Source organism: Poromitra crassiceps (genome assembly GCF_964638095.1).
Source record: "Poromitra crassiceps genome assembly, chromosome: 9".
Classification (NCBI taxonomy): Eukaryota; Metazoa; Chordata; class Actinopteri; order Beryciformes; family Melamphaidae; genus Poromitra; species Poromitra crassiceps.
The window spans coordinates 36,598,072-36,624,136 of NC_139630.1; the positions used below are offsets into that span (position 1 = coordinate 36,598,072).

At 42.4% G+C, this 26,065-nt stretch overlaps 2 protein-coding genes across 3 annotated transcripts; both read right to left on the minus strand.

Annotated features, from left to right (window-relative positions):
- Positions 1-903: 903 nt before the first annotated feature.
- LOC310782989 (meprin A subunit alpha-like) lies at positions 904-21,741 on the minus strand (the record flags this gene model as incomplete). The annotated part of the gene is made up of 14 exons (XM_083643762.1): positions 21,690-21,741; positions 15,963-16,080; positions 13,898-13,922; positions 13,763-13,807; positions 13,221-13,261; positions 12,862-12,937; positions 11,724-11,841; positions 11,148-11,323; positions 6,713-6,934; positions 4,931-5,077; positions 4,495-4,710; positions 3,233-3,697; positions 1,959-2,132; positions 904-953 (listed from the first exon to the last, which is right to left on the minus strand). The coding sequence occupies exons 2-14, from the start codon at positions 15,996-15,998 to the stop codon at positions 904-906; spliced, it is 1,791 nt and encodes a 596-aa protein (XP_083499888.1). The 5' UTR covers positions 15,999-16,080; positions 21,690-21,741.
- Positions 21,742-23,591: 1,850 nt separating this feature from the next.
- On the minus strand, positions 23,592-25,889 carry LOC310782027 (protein FAM177A1). Of its 2 annotated transcripts, XM_083642677.1 has the most exons (5): positions 25,674-25,889; positions 25,202-25,375; positions 25,045-25,099; positions 24,850-24,944; positions 23,592-24,400 (listed from the first exon to the last, which is right to left on the minus strand). In XM_083642677.1, the coding sequence occupies exons 1-5, from the start codon at positions 25,692-25,694 to the stop codon at positions 24,200-24,202; spliced, it is 546 nt and encodes a 181-aa protein (XP_083498803.1). In that variant the 5' UTR covers positions 25,695-25,889; the 3' UTR covers positions 23,592-24,199. The 2 variants fall into 2 exon arrangements, with proteins under 2 accessions (XP_083498803.1, XP_083498804.1); XM_083642678.1 differs by lacking the exon at positions 24,850-24,944.
- Between the last annotated feature and the right edge of the window lie 176 nt (positions 25,890-26,065).

Here is a 26,065-nt window from a genome sequence, read left to right on the forward strand (position 1 = left end):
TAAAATTATGTTTGGAAAGGTTATGGACATTGATTTATGTTGGGGAGTTTTTGGCATTGGTCCAGACCTGTGAAGGCCCTACTACTGGGCAAGCAATTTAAAACCAGTCACATGACATTTTTTAAGTGGTGCAGTCGATTCTATAAGTGACTGTGTGTCCACCTGTTTGAGCATGAGATGTGCGCACAAGATTTAGCCTAGACCCCCCCCCCCCCCCCCCCCGCCACACACACACACACACACACACACACACGGCTCAAACACATGCACGCATCCCTGCACACACACACACACACACACGCGCGCGCGCGTGCACTGCACACACATGCGATTGCGCACGCCAGCACAGTGCCAGAGAGGAGTGAGGGAGGTGGAGAGAAGGGCTTGACCTGCGCAAACCTGCACCGCTTACTTCAACACCTGGGTGTGATTTTTTATTATTATTATTATCATGCAAGCACTTCCGATGCATTTCAAAATGACAAAATACTTCTCAGGTTTGTGTCAATTTATAGCTTTAATTAAGAAATACATTTTGATTTTGTCCTAAATGATCAAGCACATTGAGTCTTAGTCATTTGAGCATTTTAGAATTATTTATACATCTCATTCATAAACAGATATCAAATATACTGTCTCTATATTTTAGAACATTACATAATACAGTTTTATCATCATAGCACAGCAGATATCACCGATCCATTCTCCAGTGTTTGCTCTTCTCATCACAGTCAAGCATCTTGTGTCTGATTAATTCAAATGGAAAAGACAAGCACAAGAAATTATTCTGCAAAAGAAAAAAGAACAGATCATGAGCACAAATACAAGTCTGTTGTAAAGTTTACCATGCAAAAATAACTATATCTTACCTCTGCTTTATCGTGCTACAAAGCCTGGGTGGCCTTACTCATTTGGTTGAATAGGAACCTCTGTTTTGATCAGGGATGTTATATCTATAAACAAAACAAACATATTCGCTCATCATGTCTGCTTGCTGGCATGGATTCGAGAAGAGATGAACAGGTCTTGGGTTTAGCATCGTCATCTTGCTCAAAAACATACTCAAACATATTCCTCAACATTTCTCTACAACCAGGGGGGTATTCCATCAAGCTGGCTATGCCTGGCTCATTTAAGTTCCATCAACGTCGTCTGGCTTACATGAAATTCTGAATTCCAGCTCAGTAACCATGGTAACGTAATGCTGCCGAACTAGCCTGGCTTATCTCAATAAGCCTGGCTCATTTTCTGTCCCATCATCCTGGCTTATATGAATCCCTACTCAGTAATCATGGTAACTTATGACACGGCTGATTTCACTTGGGCTGATTTTCATTCAGATTTTCTAGTCAGCCTGTCTTTACTTAGCTGCGTTGATGGAATACCCCCATGCAGGTATATTGCCACTGCCCCAATTACACACAATGCATGTATGGGCCAGATGGTCTGACAATACTATTTCTAAAAACTGAGCAATAATATAATTAATTTCCCCTGTTCAGTGAGCAGTCGAAAGTTTTGTTTGCAGTGTACCAATGCTGTGACCTATTCTTTAGTGTACAGTATCATGTAATGTAAAATATATTTCCCTGATCTACTGTAATAATTAAAATGCAGAGTACATTTTCCTTGTTATCGTGTATCAATTACAGTAAGTGCTCTCTACAAACAGGTGTATTGTGTCACAATTAAACACAACAAAAAGGCATATATGAGCCACATGGTCTAAAAATAAAAAATATATACCGGTATATAATAATTGTGTTATTAGCTAATAGATGTAGTGGGATCTAATCATTATATATGAGAGCTGGAAAAGCAGATATCACAGCAAAATTCATGGGTGTTTTGGTAACAAGTTAGGAGTTGCTGTCTGTCTATCTCTCTCTCTCACACACACACACACACACACACACACACACACACACACACACCCACACACACACACGGTCACTAACCTTCAAAGTCGACGAAGATAATGAGGTCATCGTTTTTAAGGTAATTACGTCGCCTGAGGTCGAAGTGCTTGATGAAGCTGTCCCTGCCCCATGATTCCCCTCTGTAACAGTTACAAGAAGGGTCGAATGTCCCCACCTTGGCAGGGTTGTCCCACACCAACTTTCCATCTGCTGCTACAAGACACAAACAAGAGAGGTGATGTGAGAAGTGACCCTACTGTTTGAGAGATAGCATATTCATAACATCCACCACAGACTTGTTATTATTAAGGGACTGTCCGATATCTAGGTGGGGGTGAAAAATGGGGGAGGGAATTTAGATGTTATTTTGAGTAGCTATTGGGGAGGGCAAGGTAGGCTATTTTATTTTGAGAAGGGGGGCATTAAGCTTTTGTATTGTAGAGGGAGAGCAAAGCAAACTAAGTGCAGGTGTCAAAAGCAGGTAAACCCCTGTGGGATTAGTAAGAAAGTTGCTAAGAGGAGAGAGCGACGAGTTCTTGCAGAAGTGGTTTAAATGTACAGCGGGTAATTAGCCACTGCAATGAAAAATATAGCAAAATATAGCCCGATTAAGAACAGCAACTGAAACAAATTTTATTTTGGATTTTATTGGATATTTTGGATTTTATTGGATATTCAACTGACAGAATGTCTGTTGAATATCCAACCTATATGGCCACATATCAATGCTAACTCCAGTCCAAACCAAAACCTACATGTCAGATTGCGGTGAGTGATCTTTGAGTGTGGTACGGTAAATTAATGTACCCCTTGACTAGAACGTAGCCAAAATATTATGATAATAAACACTTTCAAAGCCGCGCCGTAACAAGATTATATATACTAGAAATATCGCGAGCTCATTTCTACCGCACTTGGGCTGCTCAACTACGAAGCGCATGCGCAGTTGAGCAAATGTGCGCCACGCGTGTTATCCAACCGTATTATAGAAGTGAGAAATAACGTGCCTCGCATGTACTGCATACTAGAAATCTACATTTCTCTCTCTGGAGAGGATGTGCCAGGGGCGGACGTTTTGTGACCAATCCCATGCCAACTCAAGTGTCGGGCTCGAGCCAGTGATCTCACTCTGTATGTGAGCAATTGTGATGTCACCAGTGATGTCATCGTGATTCCACTCAAGCAATTGTGATATTATCAGTGATGTCACTCAAGCAAAACCGGGCCGCCATATAGTAAGTAATAACCATACACTGTATTATTCTATTGCATCATATTGTGTAAGACTGCACTGGGCACACGAGAGCACTTACTGGTCTGCATATCAGTTGTGAGGCTGCGGGCGGAGGACATCCTCAGCTTAATGTCTGGGTCTTGGTCCATTACCACCATGGTGGCCTGTCTGTTTACTGCTGGCCACTGCATCATCACATCATTCTGTCCACTGAGCAAGTGGAAGTACAGCCCGGTGTACTGCCCTGTGTAGTCGCGCCAACCCGAGACGGGCGCGATGCGGACGCCGTAGGCGTAGCCTTCGGGGCTGTAGAAACGGGGGCTGTCGATGATCGTACTGGTGGTTGCAGTGTCCATGATCTTAGAGAAGTTCTGGATCCTCCACACGGCGTTGGGGCAGCGCGTCTCTGTCAGGCTGATGTCGTCGAATAAGATGGCGCCGGAGGATGCAGAGGGGTCACCGCGCACGCCCTGGAAAGCGTAGCGGAATTTCACCCCCACCTCTATAGGGACATGAGCGATCTTCCATGTGTGGTCAGAATCCGCTGGGGAACAAAGGGAAAAGAACAAAGTAACATTTGACGGGTCTTAAATGTGTGTATGTATATCTCAAATCCGGGAACAAGACCACACGCCTCAAAGCACACATTCAATTTCCTGCTCCACCCTACTCATATACATACACCTCTCCTCTCCAACATGTCTCAGTTATCTCATCCCACCCTCCCAACCCCTTGCTCTTCTCCTTCAGTACAGGAACCAGGGGGTTGTGATGGAGTCAAGAAGAGTCAGCGAGACAGCACCCCCACCCTGAGTCTCCATTCCCTGGTCCCCAGGGACAACCATCGTCCCAGACTCATTCGACCCCCCTCGATGATCCCCTAGTCTCTAACACCGATTCATCCCTCCTCCTCAATCACCCTTAGCATCCCACTACCCTCGACCCCTAACATCCTTCCACCCGTGATCCTTTCATCCCTCATTGCTTTTTACCCCCTTTTCTGTCAATAAATCATCTAAATACATTTGATTGATGGTAAATACATTTGATTGATGGTAAATACATTTGATTGATGGTATAGTGAAGTTAAAGTATTGGGACAGTGAGGTAAAGTTACTATAAAGTTTCTAGCTGTTTTAGCTATTTGACTTCTCTGTTGTTGTTTTTTATAGTTTGATTTGCACATACATTTTTTAAATGTATGTAATTGTAAACAAATGTACAAATCCGTATTTGCCAAGAATAGAACATGTATATTTAGGCAAGTTGCCGTAAGGCGCCTTTCCCAGGAGGTTGCTGTAAATAAGGTGTTCTTTGTCAACTTGCCCAGTTAATAAATACCATAAAAGGTGTGCATTTTCCTCATTTGGCGAACGGTGCCTGTGCCATCATCCACCTTAACCCAGATGACTAGCCTGTCCTTGGGCCCTCCAGTCATCTTGTAGAAGAACTGCAGACACTGGAGCTTCCTCTTGGGGTAGAGGGTCCGCGACTCCAGCAGAGCTGACTCCTGAGCATTCCCAATACCGGTGTTGAAGTACATGAAGTAACCAGCATCTGAAAATGCACAAACCAAACCTTTTTATGTCTATATGTCTATATGTCTATATGCAGGGCTGGCCAATAATATGATAATATGCACTGATGACAAAATATCACAGCATACCCCATATTTGAAGACAAATAAAATAAATGCATGGTCAGATGTGTCAGCTGTGTATTCTTCTGGCACATTGTGGATGACCTAAACATACTGTAATCTTAATGCAACTCAGACCTCTACATTGTCCCAGGAGTGTGTGATCCTCTTCCCCCACGGTGCTCTTGGTGTGGATCCAGTCAGCATCGTCGGTGGAGCTCTGGATCATGCCGCAGATGCTGGCGTACTCAAAGGAACACTGGTCCAGCAGGGTGAGAGGGCCGGCTGCGAGGAGGAGGAGGATGATGAGCATGATGCACAGTTGGCACCGTTGACAGAGAGACAGGAAAGATGGGAGAGAGAGAGAGAAGAACGACATGCAACAAGGTTCCTGGGCCATATTCAAATTTGATATTGAAATTCTTTCTTAATTGTAAAATAAAAAAAATAAAAACAAAGAAGTGTGAACTATTTTTATATGATGATTTTCTTCTATGTGTGTGTTGAATCCTACTTCCTAGAAACTAAATCTCAACATTTTATGCTAATTCATGCATATAGAGTGGCGGGGGTGGGGCTGGGGGGGCAATTATTTTTCCTGCGTTTTTTTTTTTTTCCCCGATGTATGTTTTTTCTTTCTTGTTCTTTCTTTCTTTTCTTGTGTCTGAGCTTGTTTGTCTTGTTTGTATATTGTTGTATAAAAAATCAAAATAAAATATTGAAACAAAAATATATATCCTGGGGGGCCACATGAGAAACCCAAATTGTTGCTGGGGGCCAAAACAAATATGCCGTAACCTCTAATTTTATCACTAGATTAAATAATAGAAAACATACTGTGCACTTATTCTTCAGCACTTTGTATTGAAGATCACTTCAAACAGTCATTTTAGCATCTCATTAGAATTTTTGAGCTTCATAATTAAAGCGGTGTGGTTTGTCTTAGACCTCCCGGGCCAGGCAGAACCATCATGAGGGCCCGGGCCAGGCAGAACCATCATGAGGTAGACCTCCCGGGCCAGGCAGAACCATCATGAGGGCCGGCAGAACCATCATGAGGGCCGGTTCTGGCCCCTGAGCCGCATAATGCCCAGGTGTGATATAGAGTATGTCACAGTTGACATAATATTACTTTCTGCACATCATCACTGTTGGGTGAAAAACTTTAACCTAAAAAAATGTCAGCCTTTCAGGATCTTAAGAAAAGTAGCCTTAGCTTGATGCCAATGCATTTGTGATATTATCCAATTTCAAAAGGCCAAGAGGTCAGAGCATTTCTCGAACCCTGTTCAATTTGAGAGAAAACGTGAATATCACTGGAGTTAAAGAGCATGGTGCAGGTTGGAGACCACCCCCCCCCCCCCACCCCCCATTCAACCTGTGTTTCGACTAGTTTTTGTAACCAGCAGGGGGCACTGGTCCATTTCATGGAACTAACACTTGGGATGTCACAGGGATGCAAACTAGTCACTTTTAGGTGACTGTCACCTTTTTTCACTCTCTGTGACTTTGCATCCCTGTGTCAGCCCCAGCAGAACATTCTCCTCTTGTGATGTCACTCCAGTTGTTATGTCACACGACCACCTTTTCCTCCATATTTATACCCTGGGGGCCTGTGGGGGGGGGGGGAGTATTGTGATGATTATATCATGATTATATCACTGTAATCATGAGCCCAAAATGTAAATTCATATTTTTTTTACCTGCACCATGCTCTTTAAGTGGTTTTCACAGTGTTATCACATTCTGAGATTATAATAAAACTCAGAAGTGGTCTATTCTGGGGACAGATTTCTAAATCGGTATGAAGCTCATGCTCCGAGTCCTTCAGACGTGATCTCTGGCCAGGAAACCAGCCCAATGGTATTTGATGTGAAGCATGGGTAAAACAGGAAATGTGCCATCACAACCTATACTTACAGCAGTTGTACATCCGGTTAAGCCTGAGGGTGTCCATCTTACTGAAGTCGAGATACTGGCCAATGATGTTGTAGAACTCAGGGATTTTGGTGGTGATGGTGGGGATGGATTCATTCTTGTTGAAGGCGAAGGGCCGGTAATGCATGACAGACTCATAGTCGTATGCTGTGTTTTGATCTGTGATGAAGTCGTCGTTGTATTTGTTGAAGTTATGCTCAAGTCCTGAGGAAAATGTTCAAGACAGAGTGCTCATGGTTATTCTGTCTCAATAACATTCATTTTTAGTTACAGTATTGTTTCATAGCATTTAAAAAAAAAAAAAAAAAAAAAAAGCCAAATTATTTTATATATTTGTATAAAGACTAGAAATACCAGCTCGCGGTTGTATGCCTCTGCCAACAAGTCGCAGTCTACATCCATGTCTGTCCAAACTCATACAAGCACAAGTACCTTGAAGGCCACGGCATAGTGATGTGGCCATTCAGCCTTATGGCACTTTAATCAATGTTTGGGGGTACCTCAACAACACGGCTAATCATTTTCAACATGGAAAATGATCCTACCCCTACCCATAAACCACCCACCAGCCACTCCCCTACCCACCCCTCGAACCCTGACTCTCTAATACCTTCGTATCCCTAGCTACGGACCATTTCTCCTAGCCCCACCCCTTACTGATCACACCCCCTCCCACCACCTACATCCCCCTAGCCATTCCCTCTACCGACCCCTCGAACCCACGACTCTCTACGACCTTCCTATGGCCCCTTTTACCAAGCCCTGCCACCCTTCCTTGATGGAACGGACAGACATGCGGTCACAGTGAAGTTTTACCTTTCACTACCAAAATCTAATCAGTTCATCCTTGAGTCTAAGTGGATCTAAGAAATTCCCTCAAGGCGTTCCTGAGATATCACGTTAACGAGCATGAAATGGGCGGTCGTGAGGTCACAATGACCTTGACCTTTGACCTCTGAACACCAAAATGTAATCAGTTCATCCTTGAATCCAAGTGGACGTTTGAGCCAAATTTGAAGAAATTCCGTCAAGGCGTTCCTGAGATATCGCGTTAGCGAACATCGGACGGATGTGCGTACATTCGGCAACCTGGAAGCATAATGGCTCCGGCCACCTCTGTCGCCAAGCGGAGGCATAAAAATGATGGATCATTGAGTTACTGCACATACCTGGTGTAACCTGATCCAGGTGGATGTTTACGTACTCACATACCTGGGGCCTGTACTACAAAGCAAGATTAGTGGTTTAGCGAGGTAACTTCAGGTTTAAACCTGGTTTAGCCGTACTACAAAGCAAGTTCACTTCTTACCGACATATATTTCCATAGCAACTTATGCTTCACACTTAACCTGGTCCACAGCAGGTTAAGTTGCAAGGATAAGATTAGACCTTAGATACACCGCCCACGAACCAATCGAATCAGCAGTTTGGAAAAATGGCCAACCCCTTTCTGGACTAGTTTCCCATCAAGGAAGGAGCACGAATTGTAATTTTGAATTAATCAAGGACTAAAGCCTTGCACTTGTTGCAGGCTACATTTTAATTAAGCCCTACTTACCACTTTGGAATATGTTTTTATATATTAATTTTTGTGCTCTCAAGTAGCCTAGATATGTTGTTTGACCCCGCTGATCGATTGCAGCTGAATAGTGAGTGGAGAAATATCACTAAACCGGCATAAAAAGGTTACATAAACGTCTCCAAATCGCACGGTGCCGTGTGCACAACGGAGCTGAGACTGACGTTGGGTTGGAATTGAAATGGTCATAGCCTACATGCTAGAATAGCCTACTACATCTAAGCAATTTAATATGGGATCACCTGCACACAGGCGATCCCATATTAAGATGATTCATATCTAGGCTACTCCTGCATTTTGCAGCTGCGTGTTGCTTTTGGCCTGTATGATGTGATTGAACTTCATATTTCCAGCATCATTATATGAAATATGGAGATATGCGACTCTGCTGACAATAGCCTATAGCCTATATGTGACCACGAAATAGGCTATTTTTTATAAATGAAATCTATGCCCGCACGTATACCGTGTCAATTCAGTTCAGAAGCATTTATTTTATTTTATTATCATTCTTTTTTTTATTGATTAGCCTATAGGAATTATTCAATGAGTGCGACTAAACACATCATGAGATCATTTATTCATTGAGCCTAAATGGTCTATAGCCTACATACGGATTTTGGACTGAGATAGATTACACATTGCTTCCACAAAAGACTGTAGATAGAGAGCTGTCGATAGCCTACGAAACCGCTCTTCAAAGAAATTACTGGTGTGGATAAAAGTGGTCACTTTAGACAGTCATTTCGGGAACAGACTAATAATATCCAACGCAGATTTTTATTTGCGGATTCATTCAATGAGGAAATCGGCGTGTCTGGCGCTTTGGTGGCGAAATCAAGCAAGCTGAATAACTTATGCATTTAGACAATCTGCAATTGTTTGCCAGCCCTCCTTTCGCCGCTTATTATGTGCAACAGTGTTGCCCTTTGTTTTTATTAGATGTTTAAAAACCTCATATTTCGTGAATATGAGTGTTTGCTCCTCAAGCGAGAAATATGTGGCTCTGCTGCTGCTGCTGCTGCTGCCAGTCAGACGCAGCCGATGACGTGTTTGGCGTCTCCATGTTGTGATTGGTCAGACGTCGGAGAGAACGCCCTTTTTATGTGCACGAGCTTGTGTGCACGGGCATTTTCATGTGCACGAGCTGGAGGCTCGATTAGAAAAACCTGGTTCCACTAAACTAGTGGCAAACGAGGTTCGTAGTACAAGTTAACTACAATCGAGCTGATCTGGTTTAGACAAACCAGATCAAGGGACAGATCCTGGATCTTCTTATACAACATTCTTAGTACAGGCCCCTGGTGTAACCTGATCCAGGTGGATGTTTACGTAGTCACATACCAGTAGCCTGTACTACGAAGCTAGTTTAATGCCTTATCCGAGTAAGTTTGAGTTTAAACCTGGTTTAGCCGTACTACAAAGCAAGTTAACTTTCAATCACCATGGCAACTGACGCTGCAAAGCTAACCTGGTCGCGACCAGGTTAGCTTCAGAGGATAAGATCAAAATCCATGAGAGACCCATATAATCGGCTCTCTGGAGTCACTCACCATTCATAAGATCGCCATATGAAAAATAGATTGCAGTCAACTGAGAATAGAACAAGCAAAACATTTGTGGCTCTGTAGGCTACAGTACATAATTAAATTAAGCCTACTTACCACTTTATGTCTTAACAGCTCAACGATGCGTGGAGAAATCACTATTAATCACCGCGGCGCATATCATGAACGGACCCTCAAATGGAGTGAGGGTGATATTCTCCTACATGCCAGAAAAGCCTATACATATAATATACTGTAGATATGGGATAAATATGGGATAGCCCCAATACTAAATATGCAGGCTATTCTTGCATCTTTCAGCTGGAACTGTGTCCTGTAGGCTGTATGCCAATATATGAGCAAAAATAGGCTAGTTTTTATCAATGATAACTATGCCCGCATCGTCTCAATTCAGTTCAGCAGTTTTCTCTTTTATAGTAGGCTATTAGGCTTTATACTAGGCTATTTTATATATGAATTATTCGATCAGTGCAACCACACACATGAGTGATAGAGATCATTATTCATTGAGCATGCGTTTCTAAATCTATGGTCTAAATAGGCTTACAGATTGTGGAAATGTATAGACTGAGATTACACATTTACATTTGTTGCTGCTGTATCAATGCAGCTGTATCAGACAGAAATCGCTGATCAAAGTAAATCAAATGACTGATGTGAATACAAGCTGCTGCTTTAGACAGCCCTTCAGCAGACTATCCAACGCGGATTTTCATTCTGACATTAAATCGCGGATACATTAAATATCCGCTAAAACTCTGATCATGCACTGCGCTTTCATTGAACGAGGAAATGGGTGTGGAAATGGGTGTGGGCGTGCCGTGGATCAACTCAGCTGTTCATAATGTGATTGGCTAGCGCACCTCTTTCGCGTGGACGCGCGCCTGTGCACGAGCGAAAAACGTGCGCGTGCACAGGCAGATCCCAGCTTCAGTTATCGACTAGAAAACCAGCGTCGTAGTATCCTTAAACTAGATAGCTTTGATCCTGTTCAGTCAAACCAGATCAAAGTGACAGATCGCGGGTCTGTTAAGACAGCTTCGTAGTACAGGGTACTGGTGTAACCTGATCCAGGTGGATGTTTACGTAGTCACATACCTGGTGTAACCTGATCCAGGTGGATGTTTACGTAGTCACATACCTGGTGTAACCTGATCCAGGTGGATGTTTACGTAGTCACATACCTGGTGTAACCTGATCCAGGTGGATGTTTACGTAGTCACATACCTGGTGTAACCTGATCCAGGTGGATGTTTACGTAGTCACATACCTGGTGTAACCTGATCCAGGTGGATGTTTACGTAGTCGTCCCTGTCAGTGCGGGACTGTTCGTGGTAAAAGCCCAGTGCGTGAAGTAGCTCATGCTCAATCACAGCCTTGTGGTCACAGCCTGACCCCAAAGACAGAATCTGACCCGTCTGCTGGTCACCGACCCTGGAATAGCACCTGAGACGGACCCGATGGAAGCAGTTGATTAAAGATGTGATCAGAACAATGTAAACAAAGGGGTACGGGGGTCAGTAAAAGAGCTGTCTTCAAAAATATTTTTCAAAAACGAATGTCCAGAAAAAATTAAGTAAACTGGAAAATAAACATTCTTAGATACACAATAGATACAAGAGTCATTGTAGATAAAGTGTGAAATCCAACTAAAGGCATAGTTTGAAACTATGTTGTTGATTCATATTGAGATGATTAATTAATGTTTTTGGATGATTTGGCTAAAATATGTAATGTTGTGCACAGTGATACGTAGACATATCACATAAAGTAATTTGCATAGCAACAGATTAGTCCTTCTCAGCACAAAACACAATAAAAGCAAGTGTCAAGACCAGTGCCATACCCCCCTCTCTTTTCAAATTTGATGTAGGTCTTCTCTCCCTCATAAGGCTTGAAGTCAATGCAGGACTTCAGTCGGTACATCTCAAACGCCTGGTGGACGCAGCCCTTGGCATTCAGATCTGAGGAGCGAGACAAACAACCACAACAGTATAAGGGCCGGTACACATGCCGCTTATGTTGCGCGCTCGAATCCATTCACGGCAATAGAGGCGTGCGGCAGATGCGCGCAAACGCGAGGTCGACGCAGTCTTTTTTCGACTGCGACCAATAAGGCGCACTGAAATAAAAACATCTCAACTTTTTGGAATGCCGCAAGCACCCCTCGTGAGCGTTAGCACTGTTTTCTGTTTCTGAGAGCTTCATGTGAATGGGCCCTAACTGGGGGTTAGGGTGCCATAGAGACAACTGATCTCCACTTGCTTACTCAATGTAAGCTGCTCTGGATATATAAGCATCTATAAAATGTTGATCATGTAAATGTAAACTATCAAATGGCTTAATACAAACATCTAAGGCACACTGTATCGTAACCCTGGGCCAGTGTTTTATGTACATATTGTTGGAGAAAAATATAAGTTCCATGGGCATTTCCTAATCAATAAGCTAATAGTTGCATACGCATAATTAATGCTATAAGCTAACATGACATGACATCTCACACATATAGATTCACCCGTGGCATTGAGGACTACTCTCTTTTGCTGAGACCTTGGGCAGTGCATCGTGTCCAATAACAACTGATAACTCGCTGTCAGACTGAGACGCACACACATTTCCAAGAGATCATCCCATTCCTCTCCCCCCTCTTTCCTCAGCCTCTCTGAGTATAAAGCAAACTGTCAGTCATCACTGAATATTGGGACTCTGTATGACATATCAGATGTATACGTTGAGATTCAGTCTCTTCTATAACACAGTGTATAGGAGAATGTATGGTAATAAATATACTTTTATAAGACATCTTTCTGGCTCCTGGCTTCAGTTTATTTGGTTTATATTAGCTGTTACGTATATTACATTAGCGGATGAGGAGTGGTAATTCCATTCTGTAACACATATGATGGTGAGTTTCTACAGTAAATACAGCATGTTATTCAGAGTGTAGTCACTACCCAATTGGGGGGGGGGGGGAGACTCACCCAGGTCATCACCCAGAATGTAGGGAATGGGAAACTTCCATCTGTAGACTTTGTCGACCAGGGCATTGCGTCCTTCCTGTAATGCAGTAAGGGGAAATGATCTTGATGGAGGCTAATATGACCCACAATCAAAAGCTGATAATCTTGTTACAAGACAAATTGTCAGTTATCTGAAATCCATATGGGATTGTAGATAGGCAACAGCCAAATGAACCTAGACATGTCGTAAACTATGGCAATGAAACAAAGTTGCCATGAAGACAATGAAGGAACAATCTATGAAGATTAAAAGAGAGCATGAAGATAGCATTTCTCTGAAAACAAGCAGCAAACATAATCTCCATCATAGTGCAACTCACTGGGAGTAAAATGTCTCCTTCAATCAGGTTGGCATCTGAACCTGTTTGCAAAGAACAAATTCTAACTGTTATTTGAAGAATAACTGAATGTCTTATCAGGTCCTAGTACAGGGGTTTTCAAAGTGGGAGGCGGGCCTCCCCAGGGGGGCTCCAAGCAGTTTCAGGGGAGGCTCAGTGAATGAAAGTGAAAAAATATTACATTAGTGAGGGGTCACATAGAATAGCCTAAATGTGTGTGATTTGGTTAAAGGGATAGTTGTAGTTTTGAGGAACCTTTTTTATGTATTTGGGGTAGTCTGTAGTATGTCAAACAGCAATATCAGGCTATCTTGGCACAATTGTTGAGTGTGTATGGGATCAAATAACATAATCATGATCCCATCGGCATCCAGGAATTGAGCAGGGGGGTGGGGGGGGGGAAGGTGTACCTTTCTCCAAGCTTTGTCTAGGGGGAGACACACAGTCTCAGACTTTGAAAACGCCTGGCATACAGTAAATACAACATTATTAAAGCATTAAAACACTAAAATATTGTAGCTCACCCAGGTTTTGCAGGGGGTTCTCATCCTCCCGATTCTCATATATCTCTGCAATGAAAAAACACACATGGCTCAGCTTCATTTTACAGCAGACCAACAACTGTTATTTATTTTTGGAACGACAATTATTTGACATACCATGTACTTCATGGGACACAGGTATCTGGATAAAACAAAAAAACAGTGCTAACTTATAGAATTTTTCTACAGAACTTCCATGGGTACAATTAACAAACAGCCTACATAGGAATAGGAGGTGTGCTAATCTAATGTATCTGATAATGTATCACTTATATAATGTATCAAATTAATGAATAAACTAGTGCCAAACATGGGTAAATGGTAAATGGTAAATGGACTGCATTTATATAGCGCTTTTATCCAAAGCGCTTTACAATGTGCCTACATTCACCCATTCACACACCGAAGGCGGCCAGCTGCCACGCAGGGTGCTGGCACAGCCATCGGGAGCAATTCGGGCTTCAGTGTCTTGCCCAAGGATACTTCGACATGCGGACTGGAGGAGCCGGGGATCGAACCACCGACCTTCTGATTAGTGGACGACCCGCTCTACCTCCTGAGCCACAGCCGCCCCTGGGCAGAGTTAATGGGTGAGTGGGGGTGCAAGGCGCCCCAGTAAAAAAACTACTCATATATCATCTTTGCAACAAAAAAAACGCCTTCAAAACCCACCTTTTCACTGTTGATTTTGACCTATAATCTTTTTCTCTCTCTCATCTATTTTAATATTTTCTCTCTTTATTAAAGTTGCTTTATGCTGTGTTTGTAAAGTGTCTTTGAGCACGGTCAAAAGCAACAGTGAACAGTGAAGCGCTATATAATATAAATGTACGTTACATGTAAATGTAGTGTACATCATTACATTACTAAACATACAATAATGAGTATTAATGTTCTGTAATTCTACTCATATTCTGATATTTCTTATATTTCCATTCTTATACTTTAATTAAACAATAATTACAATAATTACTCCTCTCTGATTAATAACACTAACAATAATAATAATATAACAATAATAATGCTTTTATTATTATTAGTAGTAGTAGTAGTAGTAGCAGCAGCAGCAGCTTATTATTATTATTATTAATACTTTATTATTCAGAGACTAATTGTTGTAATTATTGTACAATAATAATTCCTCTAAATCTGGTTTAAAAAAAACAGACAGAATTTTTCTAGCCAAAGTTGCCCTGTCTGGTGGCCCCCCCAAGGATAAAAGTCAAACTCCACCTATGGTGCCAAATTTAATTTACTGCAGAAATTAAATACTCACAGTGTATGAAGTGGCCAGAGCCACTAGTCCAGACCATAACAGTAGCCTCTGCATCATCAACCTGTTGAACGTTGCCACGAAAATGTTCCTTCTTTGGTTTAAGTGTGCACATAGACAAGATGGGAACTTTAGCCCTTGATAAAGTTTATGCCAGCTATAAAGTGTAACTGAGGGACCTTGACATGACAATGTTACTGATAGGTGAGCTGGTTTATGAGGAGAGTTTGTACATGTGGACCAGGTTAAGTGTTTATGAGCAATAATACACCAAATTTGAGAAGAGTCCTGCCATAAAGGAGAGACACAAGACACAGAGAGTCTAATAACAGTGTGGCTTCCACGCTGTTCTTGGATGCAATGTGGATGCAGGGGAATGTGGTTGTGGCTCGTTGTTTGCGCGTGTTGGAGGAATTGCTGTTCACGTTGTCAGTAGAGCCGCAGTAGCCAGGGGATCGGCGCTCTCACCGGGGAGGACAGAGCACCCTTTGCCCAGCCGATCTCGCTGCTTCCCGGCCAGGGGCTGTGGAGGGTAGCGACATCGTGGGTGCCGATTTTTCTGGGATGCTTGTTGTGTGCGAGCCAATTGCACATTCCTTTGCATCTACATTAAACTAAGATACTTTTTTTTTGCATGGTTAATTGCACGTAACATTCCTGGTGGGCTTAGAATCGAGTGCTGTTTGATACCCGGTGGTGCATCGGGCACGTGACATCATGCACATAGCAGCATGAGCTGTGATTGGTCTACATTTGTGGGGACAGACAGACAGACAGACCCTGTTCTAGACGGGTCGGCTTGTGGCCACGCCCTAAAAAGGGAGCAATCACTCCTCTAGAAAGTGGTCGGTTTGAACAGTAGACCAGCTGGGAAATTCTGGGCAGGGGATGTGAATAAGAGAGACTCACCTCTCCCTCAACAACAGCTACTGTCAAGGTGTCCATGAGCAAGGCACATCGTCCTCAACTGGTCCATTAGCACTGCTCACTGGCCAGTTGTAGAGGACTGTGGCTATACTGGGCACATCTGTAAATGAGAGGCAGGGCGATACTCAAAACAAGCAGCAAAAAAAAGGTCTGTATTGATTAAGCAACACTATCACATCACGAGAATATAGCAGTGATAGGTCTTTCCAGTGAATATTTGTGAACTAATACAAACAACTGCTGTACTTTTACTGCCACCTTCTGGTGAGAGGTGAGCAAGTCCTAGCTAAATGCAATACAAGCTCTATAGTCTAGGGAAAATAAGGTTTGACCTTAAACTAATTGCAACAGAATTTATTTTCATATTTTTATGTTTATATTGATGACCGAAACACTATATTAAAAATCCCAGAAAATCCCATTGGTGGAAATATGTTAAAATTACATTTTTTCAAAATGGCTGCCATTATTAAAATGTTGGCCATATCTTGACTCCAACTAGACCTAGAATTACAAATTTGGTGTCTATTTCCACATTTTTGGGGGCAAGGAATCCACAGAAATGGTTGTTGAGTCTCTAAGTAGAACAGATTTTTATTTTCTCATGTAAGTATGTAGACAGGTCAACATGTCATACAACATGTCATTTCTCACAATGTTAGCTACAACTTCGTATTTGTTAATCATACACATTTTGGGTGATACCCATTACCCTTGAGCATATTGAAGTGCTTGCCATTGAAAAAAAAAGTTTGTTGTTTCATATTTCCAATTAAAAATGTGTTACGGTAATGAATTTATTCCCTCACAGTGTCTCTAAAAGTGTCTGGAAATACATAAAAAATGAGCACATCTATCTATCTAAGGGAGCTAGGGCTCTGTTTGTCTGTTTGTCTGTCCGTCCCACTGATGACATCATCTCGAGCAATTGTGATGCCATCAGTGATGTCAGTCGAGCAATTGTGATGTCATCAGTGATGTCATAAATCCTTCCTGGCTCACCCTACTGTATATAAGTGGAAGCAGTGTGTCCGCAAGCATCCAGTCCCATAAAACACCACCAGCAAGCATCCAGTCTGTCCATAAGACGAAAAAGCAGCTCCTGCTGGTACATCAGTTGTGTGACCCCACAGACCTGCAGCGTAGGACCGAAGAGATACAAACTCCCCAGGTGGCTATTAATCGCTCAGCCTCCCTCTCCATCTAACATCAACTCCATCAGTACCTCATCCACTCTACAACAGTGAGGCAACAGGCAAGTAACTACCGGTACTACTTTTGTTTGTGAATATACTGATTCCTACTTGTATTGTTGTGAGATGCCTCGCAACAAAAAACGGAATCAGATGATGAAAAAGCTACATGCTGCAAAGAAATCTGAACCTGCTTTGAATCCCTTAGTTTTAGCTATGCAATGTTCTAAGCAGACTGGATGGCATGCAGCAGAAGCAGATGATAGAACGCTCATCCATAAGAGACTTGAGACTTGACTTGGACTTGTGACCAAAGACGTGAGACTTGACTTGGAGTATAGCTAAAAGACTTCAGCCTTGACTTGGGGACTCTAGCTCAAAGCCTTGAGACTTGCCCGGCCACGACCCATTGCTGCGCAGCAGTTATAATTGTTTATTTATGTTTGTTTATTGTTTATTTGCACAAAGAAAATTAATAACAACAGATAGTACCTTAGAAAGTATCTTAATTAGCTATTATTAAGCTATACCTATTAGTAAGCTATTAGCTAACTAGTAAGTGCTTATTAAGCTAGCCTACTTTGAATGGTAACACACAAAGACTGTCATTGGTAACAGACGATAAATGGCGGTCAACTTATCCATAACCTTCGGATATGGAGAATACTTAGCCTACCTGTCCACGCGTCTGCATGTTTGAGCTACAACTTGCGCTGTGCCTTGCCAAAATCAAATTGCCTCCAATGCGAAGCAGCTGCTTATGCGAGCTGCAGGGCTAGCTCAGCGAGCTGCAAGGCAGGCGAACTCGCATAGGGTGCAAGATGCCTAGTGGATTATAATTTCAATTTGAATGGTGAAATTAGATCCTACTTGATATCTTTGAGTTTTGCTATGAGTTGTACCATGTTCATGAGAATCACACACCTGTGGCATTCTCAATCCTCCCATAGGACATGGATGAAAGGCCAGGGGGTCTCTGATTTCGGATATTGATGTGTCCAACTGCTGCTATGTCACAGCTATCAGAGGTACTGGTTTGGCTCTCTGGTGTAACTCCAGCTATAATGCCCATAACATGGAATGTGTTGTGGCCATCAATGGTTCTGATGTTATGGTCCAATAAGTGGGCGGGCGGTGTGTGTGCCATGATTGTGATGTCACGATTGTCATGTATCAGTGATGTCATCAGTGATGTCACTTGAGCAATTGTGATGTCATCAGTGATGTCACTTGAGTAATTGTGATGTCATCAGTGATGTCAATCGAGCAATTGTGATGTCATCAGTGATGTCACTTGAGTAATTGTGATGTCATCAGTGATGTCACTTGAGCAATTGTGATGTCATCAGTGATGTCACTTGAGCAATTGTGATGTCATCAGTGATGTCACTCGAGCAATTGTGATGTCATCAGTGATGTCACTCGAGCAATTGTGATGTCATCAGTGATGTAATAAATCCTTCTGTGGTGTTTTATGGCAGTTGGCATCCTTTATGTTGCATTACCGCCTGGCTGAGGCTTTATAAGTGGTTGGAGTATAAGTAGGGAGAAGAGCACAAGTGGTATGCTACATCATCTCCAGAGTAAGTGTTTATTGTTTATTTATGTTTGTTTATTGTTTATTTGCACAAAGAAAATGAATAACAGATAGTACAAGTATCTTAATAAGCTATTATTAAGCTATACCTATTATAGCTAACTAGTAAGTGCTTAATAAGCTAGCCTACTTTGAATGGTAACAGACAATGACTGTCATTGGTAACAGACAATAAATGGCGGTCAACTTACCCATAACCTTCGGATATGGAGACTTAGCCTACCTGTCCACTCGTCTGCATGTTTGAGCTACAACTTGCGCTGTGCCTTGCCAAAATCAAATTGCCTCCAATGCGAAGCAGCTGCTTATGCGAGCTGCAGGGCTAGCTCAGCGAGCTGCAAGGCAGGCGAACTCGCATAGGGTGCAAGATGCCTAGTGGATTATAATTTCAATTTGAATGGTGAAATTAGATCCTACTTGATATCTTTGAGTTTTGCTATGAGTTGTACCATGTTCATGAGAATCACACACCTGTGGCATTCTCAATCCTCCCATAGGACATGGATGAAAGGCCAGGGGGTCTCTGATTTCGGATATTGATGTGTCCAACTGCTGCTATGTCACAGCTATCAGAGGTACTGGTTTGGCTCTCTGGTGTAACTCCAGCTATAATGCCCATAACATGGAATGTGTTGTGGCCATCAATGGTTCTGATGTTATGGTCCAATAAGTGGGCGGGCGGTGTGTGTGCCATGATTGTGATGTCACGATTGTCATGTATCAGTGATGTCATCAGTGATGTCACTTGAGCAATTGTGATGTCATCAGTGATGTCACTTGAGTAATTGTGATGTCATCAGTGATGTCACTCGAGCAATTGTGATGTCATCAGTGATGTCACTTGAGTAATTGTGATGTCATCAGTGATGTCACTTGAGCAATTGTGATGTCATCAGTGATGTCACTTGAGCAATTGTGATGTCATCAGTGATGTCACTCGAGCAATTGTGATGTCATCAGTGATGTCACTCGAGCAATTGTGATGTCATCAGTGATGTAATAAATCCTTCTGTGGTGTTTTATGGCAGTTGGCATCCTTTATGTTGCATTACCGCCTGGCTGAGGCTTTATAAGTGGTTGGAGTATAAGTAGGGAGAAGAGCACAAGTGGTATGCTACATCATCTCCAGAGTAAGTGTTTATTGTTTATTTATGTTTGTTTATTGTTTATTTGCACAAAGAAAATGAATAACAGATAGTACAAGTATCTTAATAAGCTATTATTAAGCTATACCTATTATAGCTAACTAGTAAGTGCTTAATAAGCTAGCCTACTTTGAATGGTAACAGACAATGACTGTCATTGGTAACAGACAATAAATGGCGGTCAACTTACCCATAACCTTCGGATATGGAGACTTAGCCTACCTGTCCACTCGTCTGCATGTTTGAGCTACAACTTGCGCTGTGCCTTGCCGAAATCAAATTGCCTCCAATGCGAGACTCGTGAATGACATGACTATGAAGTTATGGTTTGCGATGGCTGTCTGAGGGAACAAGATGTGCATGAAAACTCACCCTTTTCCACTAACTATTAGAACATATTAGCCACACTTACATTTTTTATGTTTTGTTTTGTTATGTTACAGTATGTTTGGTAGAGCTTTTCCCTAGCCCCACCCCTTTCCTGACCACACCCCCTCCCACCTCCCACATACACTCCCCCCCGATACACCTGTCCATGCCCCCTACCCACCTCTCGAATCCAGACTCTCTACGACCTTCCTATCCCTAGCAACGGACTCTTTTCCCTAGCCCCACCCCCTCCATTGAGCCGACCTGGATCAGATCCGCTCCAAAATGTAATGGGTTCTTCCTTGGCCCATGCTACACCCGTCCACCAAGTTTCATGAAAATCGGCCCAGTAGTTTTGCCGTAATCCTCCTGCTAACAGACAAACGGTCAGACAAACAGCACCGAAAACATCACCTCCTTTGTGGAGACAATGCCAATTTTGAGAATGTTCCACTACTGGGATTTTCTGGGATTTTCAGTATGTTAAATTGGAAGGTTTCAAGAGCTGAATACAACACAAATAATTTGTGTTGCAATTTGTTTAAGGTTGGGTCATTTTTTCTCACAGATTCCCTAGACTCAGTACTACTTCTACTCTTACCAACATTGGTATAGCAAGGCCAAAAGGATGAAAAGGTGGAAAAATACTTCTAGATTTCCAACAGATTGACTGAGATGCTTCCACTGTTGTGAATATCTGTCCCAAAGAAAGAAATATAGCCTACTGGATAAAAAACTGATCAGGATACATAGCCTACAGGTCCATTGGGAGCGAACGTCCAAAAGATTTTAGAAGATGCAACCGATATGTATCACATATACTGTCATGAATCTGGTCTATGTAGCATTGGCGTGAACCAAAAAAGAAAAAGAAAGCTTTAATCAGTCTTTAAAAATATTCAGATGTTTTTATTTGAAATATAAATACTTGTGGTCAACTGGCATAAGCCTAGTATCAAGTTTTTGTGAATTCTCAATTATGGACAGATGAACACCGATACCAAAATAGATTTTTTTTAAACAATCCAGACACATTGGAAAGAGGGTGGTCAGTAGCCTACTAGAAACAATGGAACACTAGGCATCGAGCGCGTGTGCGTTTACATCCATCAGTCTTATGACATCACTGATGACATCAGCATTGTCGTATGACATCATCAGTGACTTATGACATCACTGATGACATCAGTGATGTCACAATGCACAATTGCTCAAGTGACATCACTGATTAGTGGGACAAAAATGGAAACAGAGAGAGAACAGAGAAACATTGCCCACATGCCCATTATTTTATAATAAGGAAGGATAATATAGCTTTACAGATCAGCTGGAATATCTGTATTTTCTGAATTCTCCTCTTCTCGTCTGTTTGAATAAGGGAGCAAACTACGAAAAAACATCTCACCTGCCCTGTGCCAATACTTCATCGTTGTCACCATTCATTGTCATCATCACAGCCCATCTGCTTTTTCTCTTCTGTCAGGCCCTTCGTATGCTGCAGTTGTGGTTGAAGACGAAATAAGGGGAGAAGAGGGCAGCAGCAGTGAACTCGTCGGGTGAGGTAGGTTTGAGCCGGGTTGCTTCCAGCAGAGCTTCATGTCTAACGTTAGCTAGCTAGCTACGGCTACGCTAGCAACTCAAACGTCAGCTAGCTAAGGTAGCTTAGCAGCATATTCTTGAAATTCGAAGAGATATCTAGCTTTTCATAACTAACTATTTTCCATAACTATTTGTAGGATTCGTTTTGTACAAATGAAAATGAAGACTTCAGGTGGAACGTTGATATAGGCCCTTTGCACGCATGTGCAGCACGACGAGGTGGCCGAGTGGTTAAGGCGATGGACTGCTAATCCATTGTGCTCTGCACGCGTGGGTTCGAATCCCATCCTCGTCGAATTATTTTTCTTTTGACACAAATTTACCTTATTATGACATAAAATACACCGTTGGGATAAATACTCATTTGTGCATTTAGTTGTTGTGTTGCTGCTAATTTGCCCAGCATTCCTCTTCACAAATGTGTGAAGCATCTCAATTTGATACACACACTTATGTTTTTAAATATCCTTTTACACAGAAATTGAAGACATCTGCGTTAATTCAATTTCTGTAAATACCACCACGACCAATCTGATGATTAAGTGGTCATGTTGTGTAACTTATGTTGTGTGTAAAGGAAATAATAATAAACCAGAATAAACATGTCAAATATCTGTATGAAATATAACACATGTAGAAAATATAGACTGCATTGCTTTCTCAAATATGCATTTACACTGTACAGGGTAATACAACTTGCAAACAGCAGATAAATAATGCGTCTACTGTAGGCATATCTGAGGCTGAAACAACATACAGTAGATGGAATTAATGTCCATCCGCGGTGCAACATCGCCCTCTAGTAGCCAGCAGGATACATGGACAGCATCATCTATGGCTGAACTAGCTGCTGCTGTTCGCTTTTCTGTCGGCAAACCAGCATAAACCATTGAACCAAACATAATATTGTAACAGTTGTAACAGTACGCCCAAGACACGATGCCTATTTTACAGCTGATAGTAATGTTACTATTGTTAACGTTGTAAACAATTAGTGGCAGAAACCATAAACATGAGCTCCCCGAAATCGCCTAAAACACATAGGCCTACTCTTCATTGGCGAATTCAATTGCAAATATCATAAAACTTCCTCAAACACGTTACTCACTTGCTCTAGACGCACTGGAGACCGATGACAGTTAAACAGACACACTAAAGTCCTTAATAATCCAGGGAAGCCTCTGACGCGTGGCAGACTTCAGACTACGTTTGAGGGAGTAACCGTGGGCAAACCTAGCTCTGTTCTGATTGGCCAAAAGTCCGTGTAATTGGTGATTTAGATTTCAGGTGGGGAGAGAGAGTGAGGGGGACGGTGAGAGTGTCACTGCTACCCTAGGGAGGGCCTTTTTGACACCTACAATGAAGGCATTCTGTATAATGAATGAAAGATGTGTGAATCTTGTTCTTGGTGATTGGGATTCGAACCCACGCGTGCAAATGGATTAGCAGTCCATTGTGGTCTTGCACTCCTGGGTTCAAATCCCATCCTCATCGAAAAAGGTTTTTATCACTATTACTTGTCACATAATATGACAAAGTTAGACTACAAATTCTTAGTAATAGTATAAGTCGTTAGTTGTGTGTGGAGCTGTTCGTCTTGCTGTTTATTTGCCTATAGCGTTCCTCTTCACAGACGTGTCAGCAAACGGTGAATCATCTCAATTTGATACTAAAGATACACACAAATCAGATGACATTCTTTATTGCTTGCCCTCACAGTGAAATGGCATAGCTAAGTAAGATTTGCCTTAAAATCAAACTGCATACATGTAGGCCAGGGATACTCAACTTGCTTTGCCCGGGGGCCACTTTCGTAAAATTATAGGAGGCCACTAGGCCAGGGGCCAGGTAATAAACAATTAATGTACATTTTTCTGTAGCGGATTGTAGTTTAGTCTGACAATTTTGTGCACACAGTTAGTTTAAGTTAGTTAGGTTAAGTTAGTTAAGTACATACAGTAGTGCCTGTTTGGTGAGCAGACAGCGGCATTTGACAATTTAGCTGGAGCTCAGTCAAACTTTATTTCATGTTAGTTTTCATTGGGAATTAGAAAATGGTCGGGGGGCCACTCTGCAACCTATCGCGGGCCGCATCTGGCCCCCGGGCCGCAAGTTGACTACCACTGATGTAGGCTATAGCATCCCATAGCCACGACAATCAGTCCTACCATCCTGCATTATTTCTTGTACACAGTGTAGTGGCTACTTGCCCACTTGTTGCTGTGTCAGAAATGGTACTGTAGGCCTACAATGAAGACATTCAGTATAATGAATGAGATTTAAGTCTTGCAAATGAAATCCCAGCCTCTTGCTTCTTTATTTCAAGTGGTCGTCATCTTCTTGATAGGCTCTGTTGTGAGATCCTGCATTTCTGTCGTCACGTGTCCTATGAGAATGCGGAGGGCTTCTTAGTGCCTCTGTAGCTCCATACTGACGCCTCTCCAGTCTGGGAGAGAGGTGGGTTCTCTCTGGGCCACCTTCGAAGAGGCCCTCTCCAGTGCCTTGACTGCCTGTTGTCTATCAGTGAGGTGGAGAGAGATATTTTATCCATTGGGTGAAAAAGGCTTGTTAGTGCTGAGGTCTCTTCTGCATACTGAGTTAATTGTGGGGAATTATGTGTTGAAACACCAGGGATTCTGGGCTTGTACAGCCCTGTACCTAAAGTATATGCTCTTGTGAACAGAATGGATTAATTCAATAATGTGGATTCAAAATGAGGGTAACGCTTTAGAATACAGCCCGCAAATTACCTTGTAAATACAGGGTAAGTACGGGGTACAGGGTACTTACAGGGTAAATACAGGGTACATACAGGGTAAGTACGGGTACTTACAGGGTAAGTACGGGGTACTTACAGGGTAAATACAGGGTACGTACAGGGTAAGTACGGGGTACTTACACAGTAAGTACAGGGTACAGGATGTGAATTTACCCTGTAAGTACAGGGCTGCTTTAGGCTACTTTACCTTGTGATCATGGTGATGCTGATCTATGGCGTATTGGTATTTAGCAGCATTCAGTCCAAGCAGACCAGCCAGTTTTTCTCCAAGGAAATCGCAAGCTGAATGTGGAAACCAAGATTTGGTGACTCAGACAGTGAGAGTTTCCTGCATAGCTTGGATATATTTTTAAATGATAATGGCACACGTGACAATACTTACTATGCAGTGCCATCCTCCCGACTAGAACAGCCACATTCTTGAATGAGAATCTGGCCTGAGAAGATTGAGAGACAGAGAGACAGAGACAACACAGAGAAATGTGACTGCTATGAGGTCATGTTGAAAAAACGAATCTCTCCCTTAAACGGTTTCACACCTTCGCTGCTGGTTCCCTGAAGGCTTGTCCATTTGATGAATCTACTTCTTCCTCTTCGCTATCCTCCTCATCCTTCTCTTCCTCCTCCAGAGTTTCACCACTGGAGAAGTGGATGACCCTCCTCTGTCTGGACAGGGAAGCACCCCCAAACGCTGTTTCCTTGATGTCTTCACCCTGACAACAGAGACAACATGGCTTTACATAATCTTTACTTTAGCTTCTATTTTGTTTGTTATCTGACCCGACCCCTTGGGTTAATAGCACATTCTCATTATTCAACATGTCATAGGCTAGTGTATACATATGTGAAGTATGCATGTGTGTCAAGTCAGTTAAGTAGTAGCACTACTTCAGGATAGTGAGAGCATGGCAGAACAATTATTTACCAAGGGAGAGTCACAAAATACAGTTGCATACAGTTGTATCAGTAAGCTATGTCTTGCTTAACCTTCGAAGTATTTACAACACTTACTTCCTGGTGACTGTCGCCCATTCTTCAGTGCTTCTTTCCCACTCCAGCACAACAAGACAATTGATTCTGTTTCATTTCAGAGAGAGAGAGAGATGTCCAACCACGTTCACTCTTCTTTGACGGAACAAAACAACCTAAATACAGGATATAGGATCAGTCTTTATCCTGCAATAGTGGTGAAACCTGAGACGTCAGAGTCAACCTTAACACAAGCAGGGGTTGGAGCGCTGTCATTGCAATGCAGTCAGTTTCATTCTCGGGCTTGAGGGGTTGGGTTTGTTGCAGCGTGTGGAATGTCAAGGTGTATTGCCAACTTTTATGCAGACTGCACTCTATTCTAATGTAATATTATGGATGCCAGCATGGTGCTCATAAGTATAAAACATGCACCT

Excerpts from the sequence above, each read along its gene's own strand:
- LOC310782027 (XM_083642677.1), bottom strand. The coding sequence starts at position 25,694 with ATGGGCGACAGTCACCAGGAA. Across the intron at positions 25,376-25,673 it reads TGGGCGACAGTCACCAGGAA|GGTGAAGACATCAAGGAAAC; the intron begins GTAAGTGTTGTA and ends CTCTGTTGTCAG. Across the intron at positions 24,945-25,044 it reads CGGGAGGATGGCACTGCATA|CTTGCGATTTCCTTGGAGAA; the intron begins GTAAGTATTGTC and ends TTCCACATTCAG.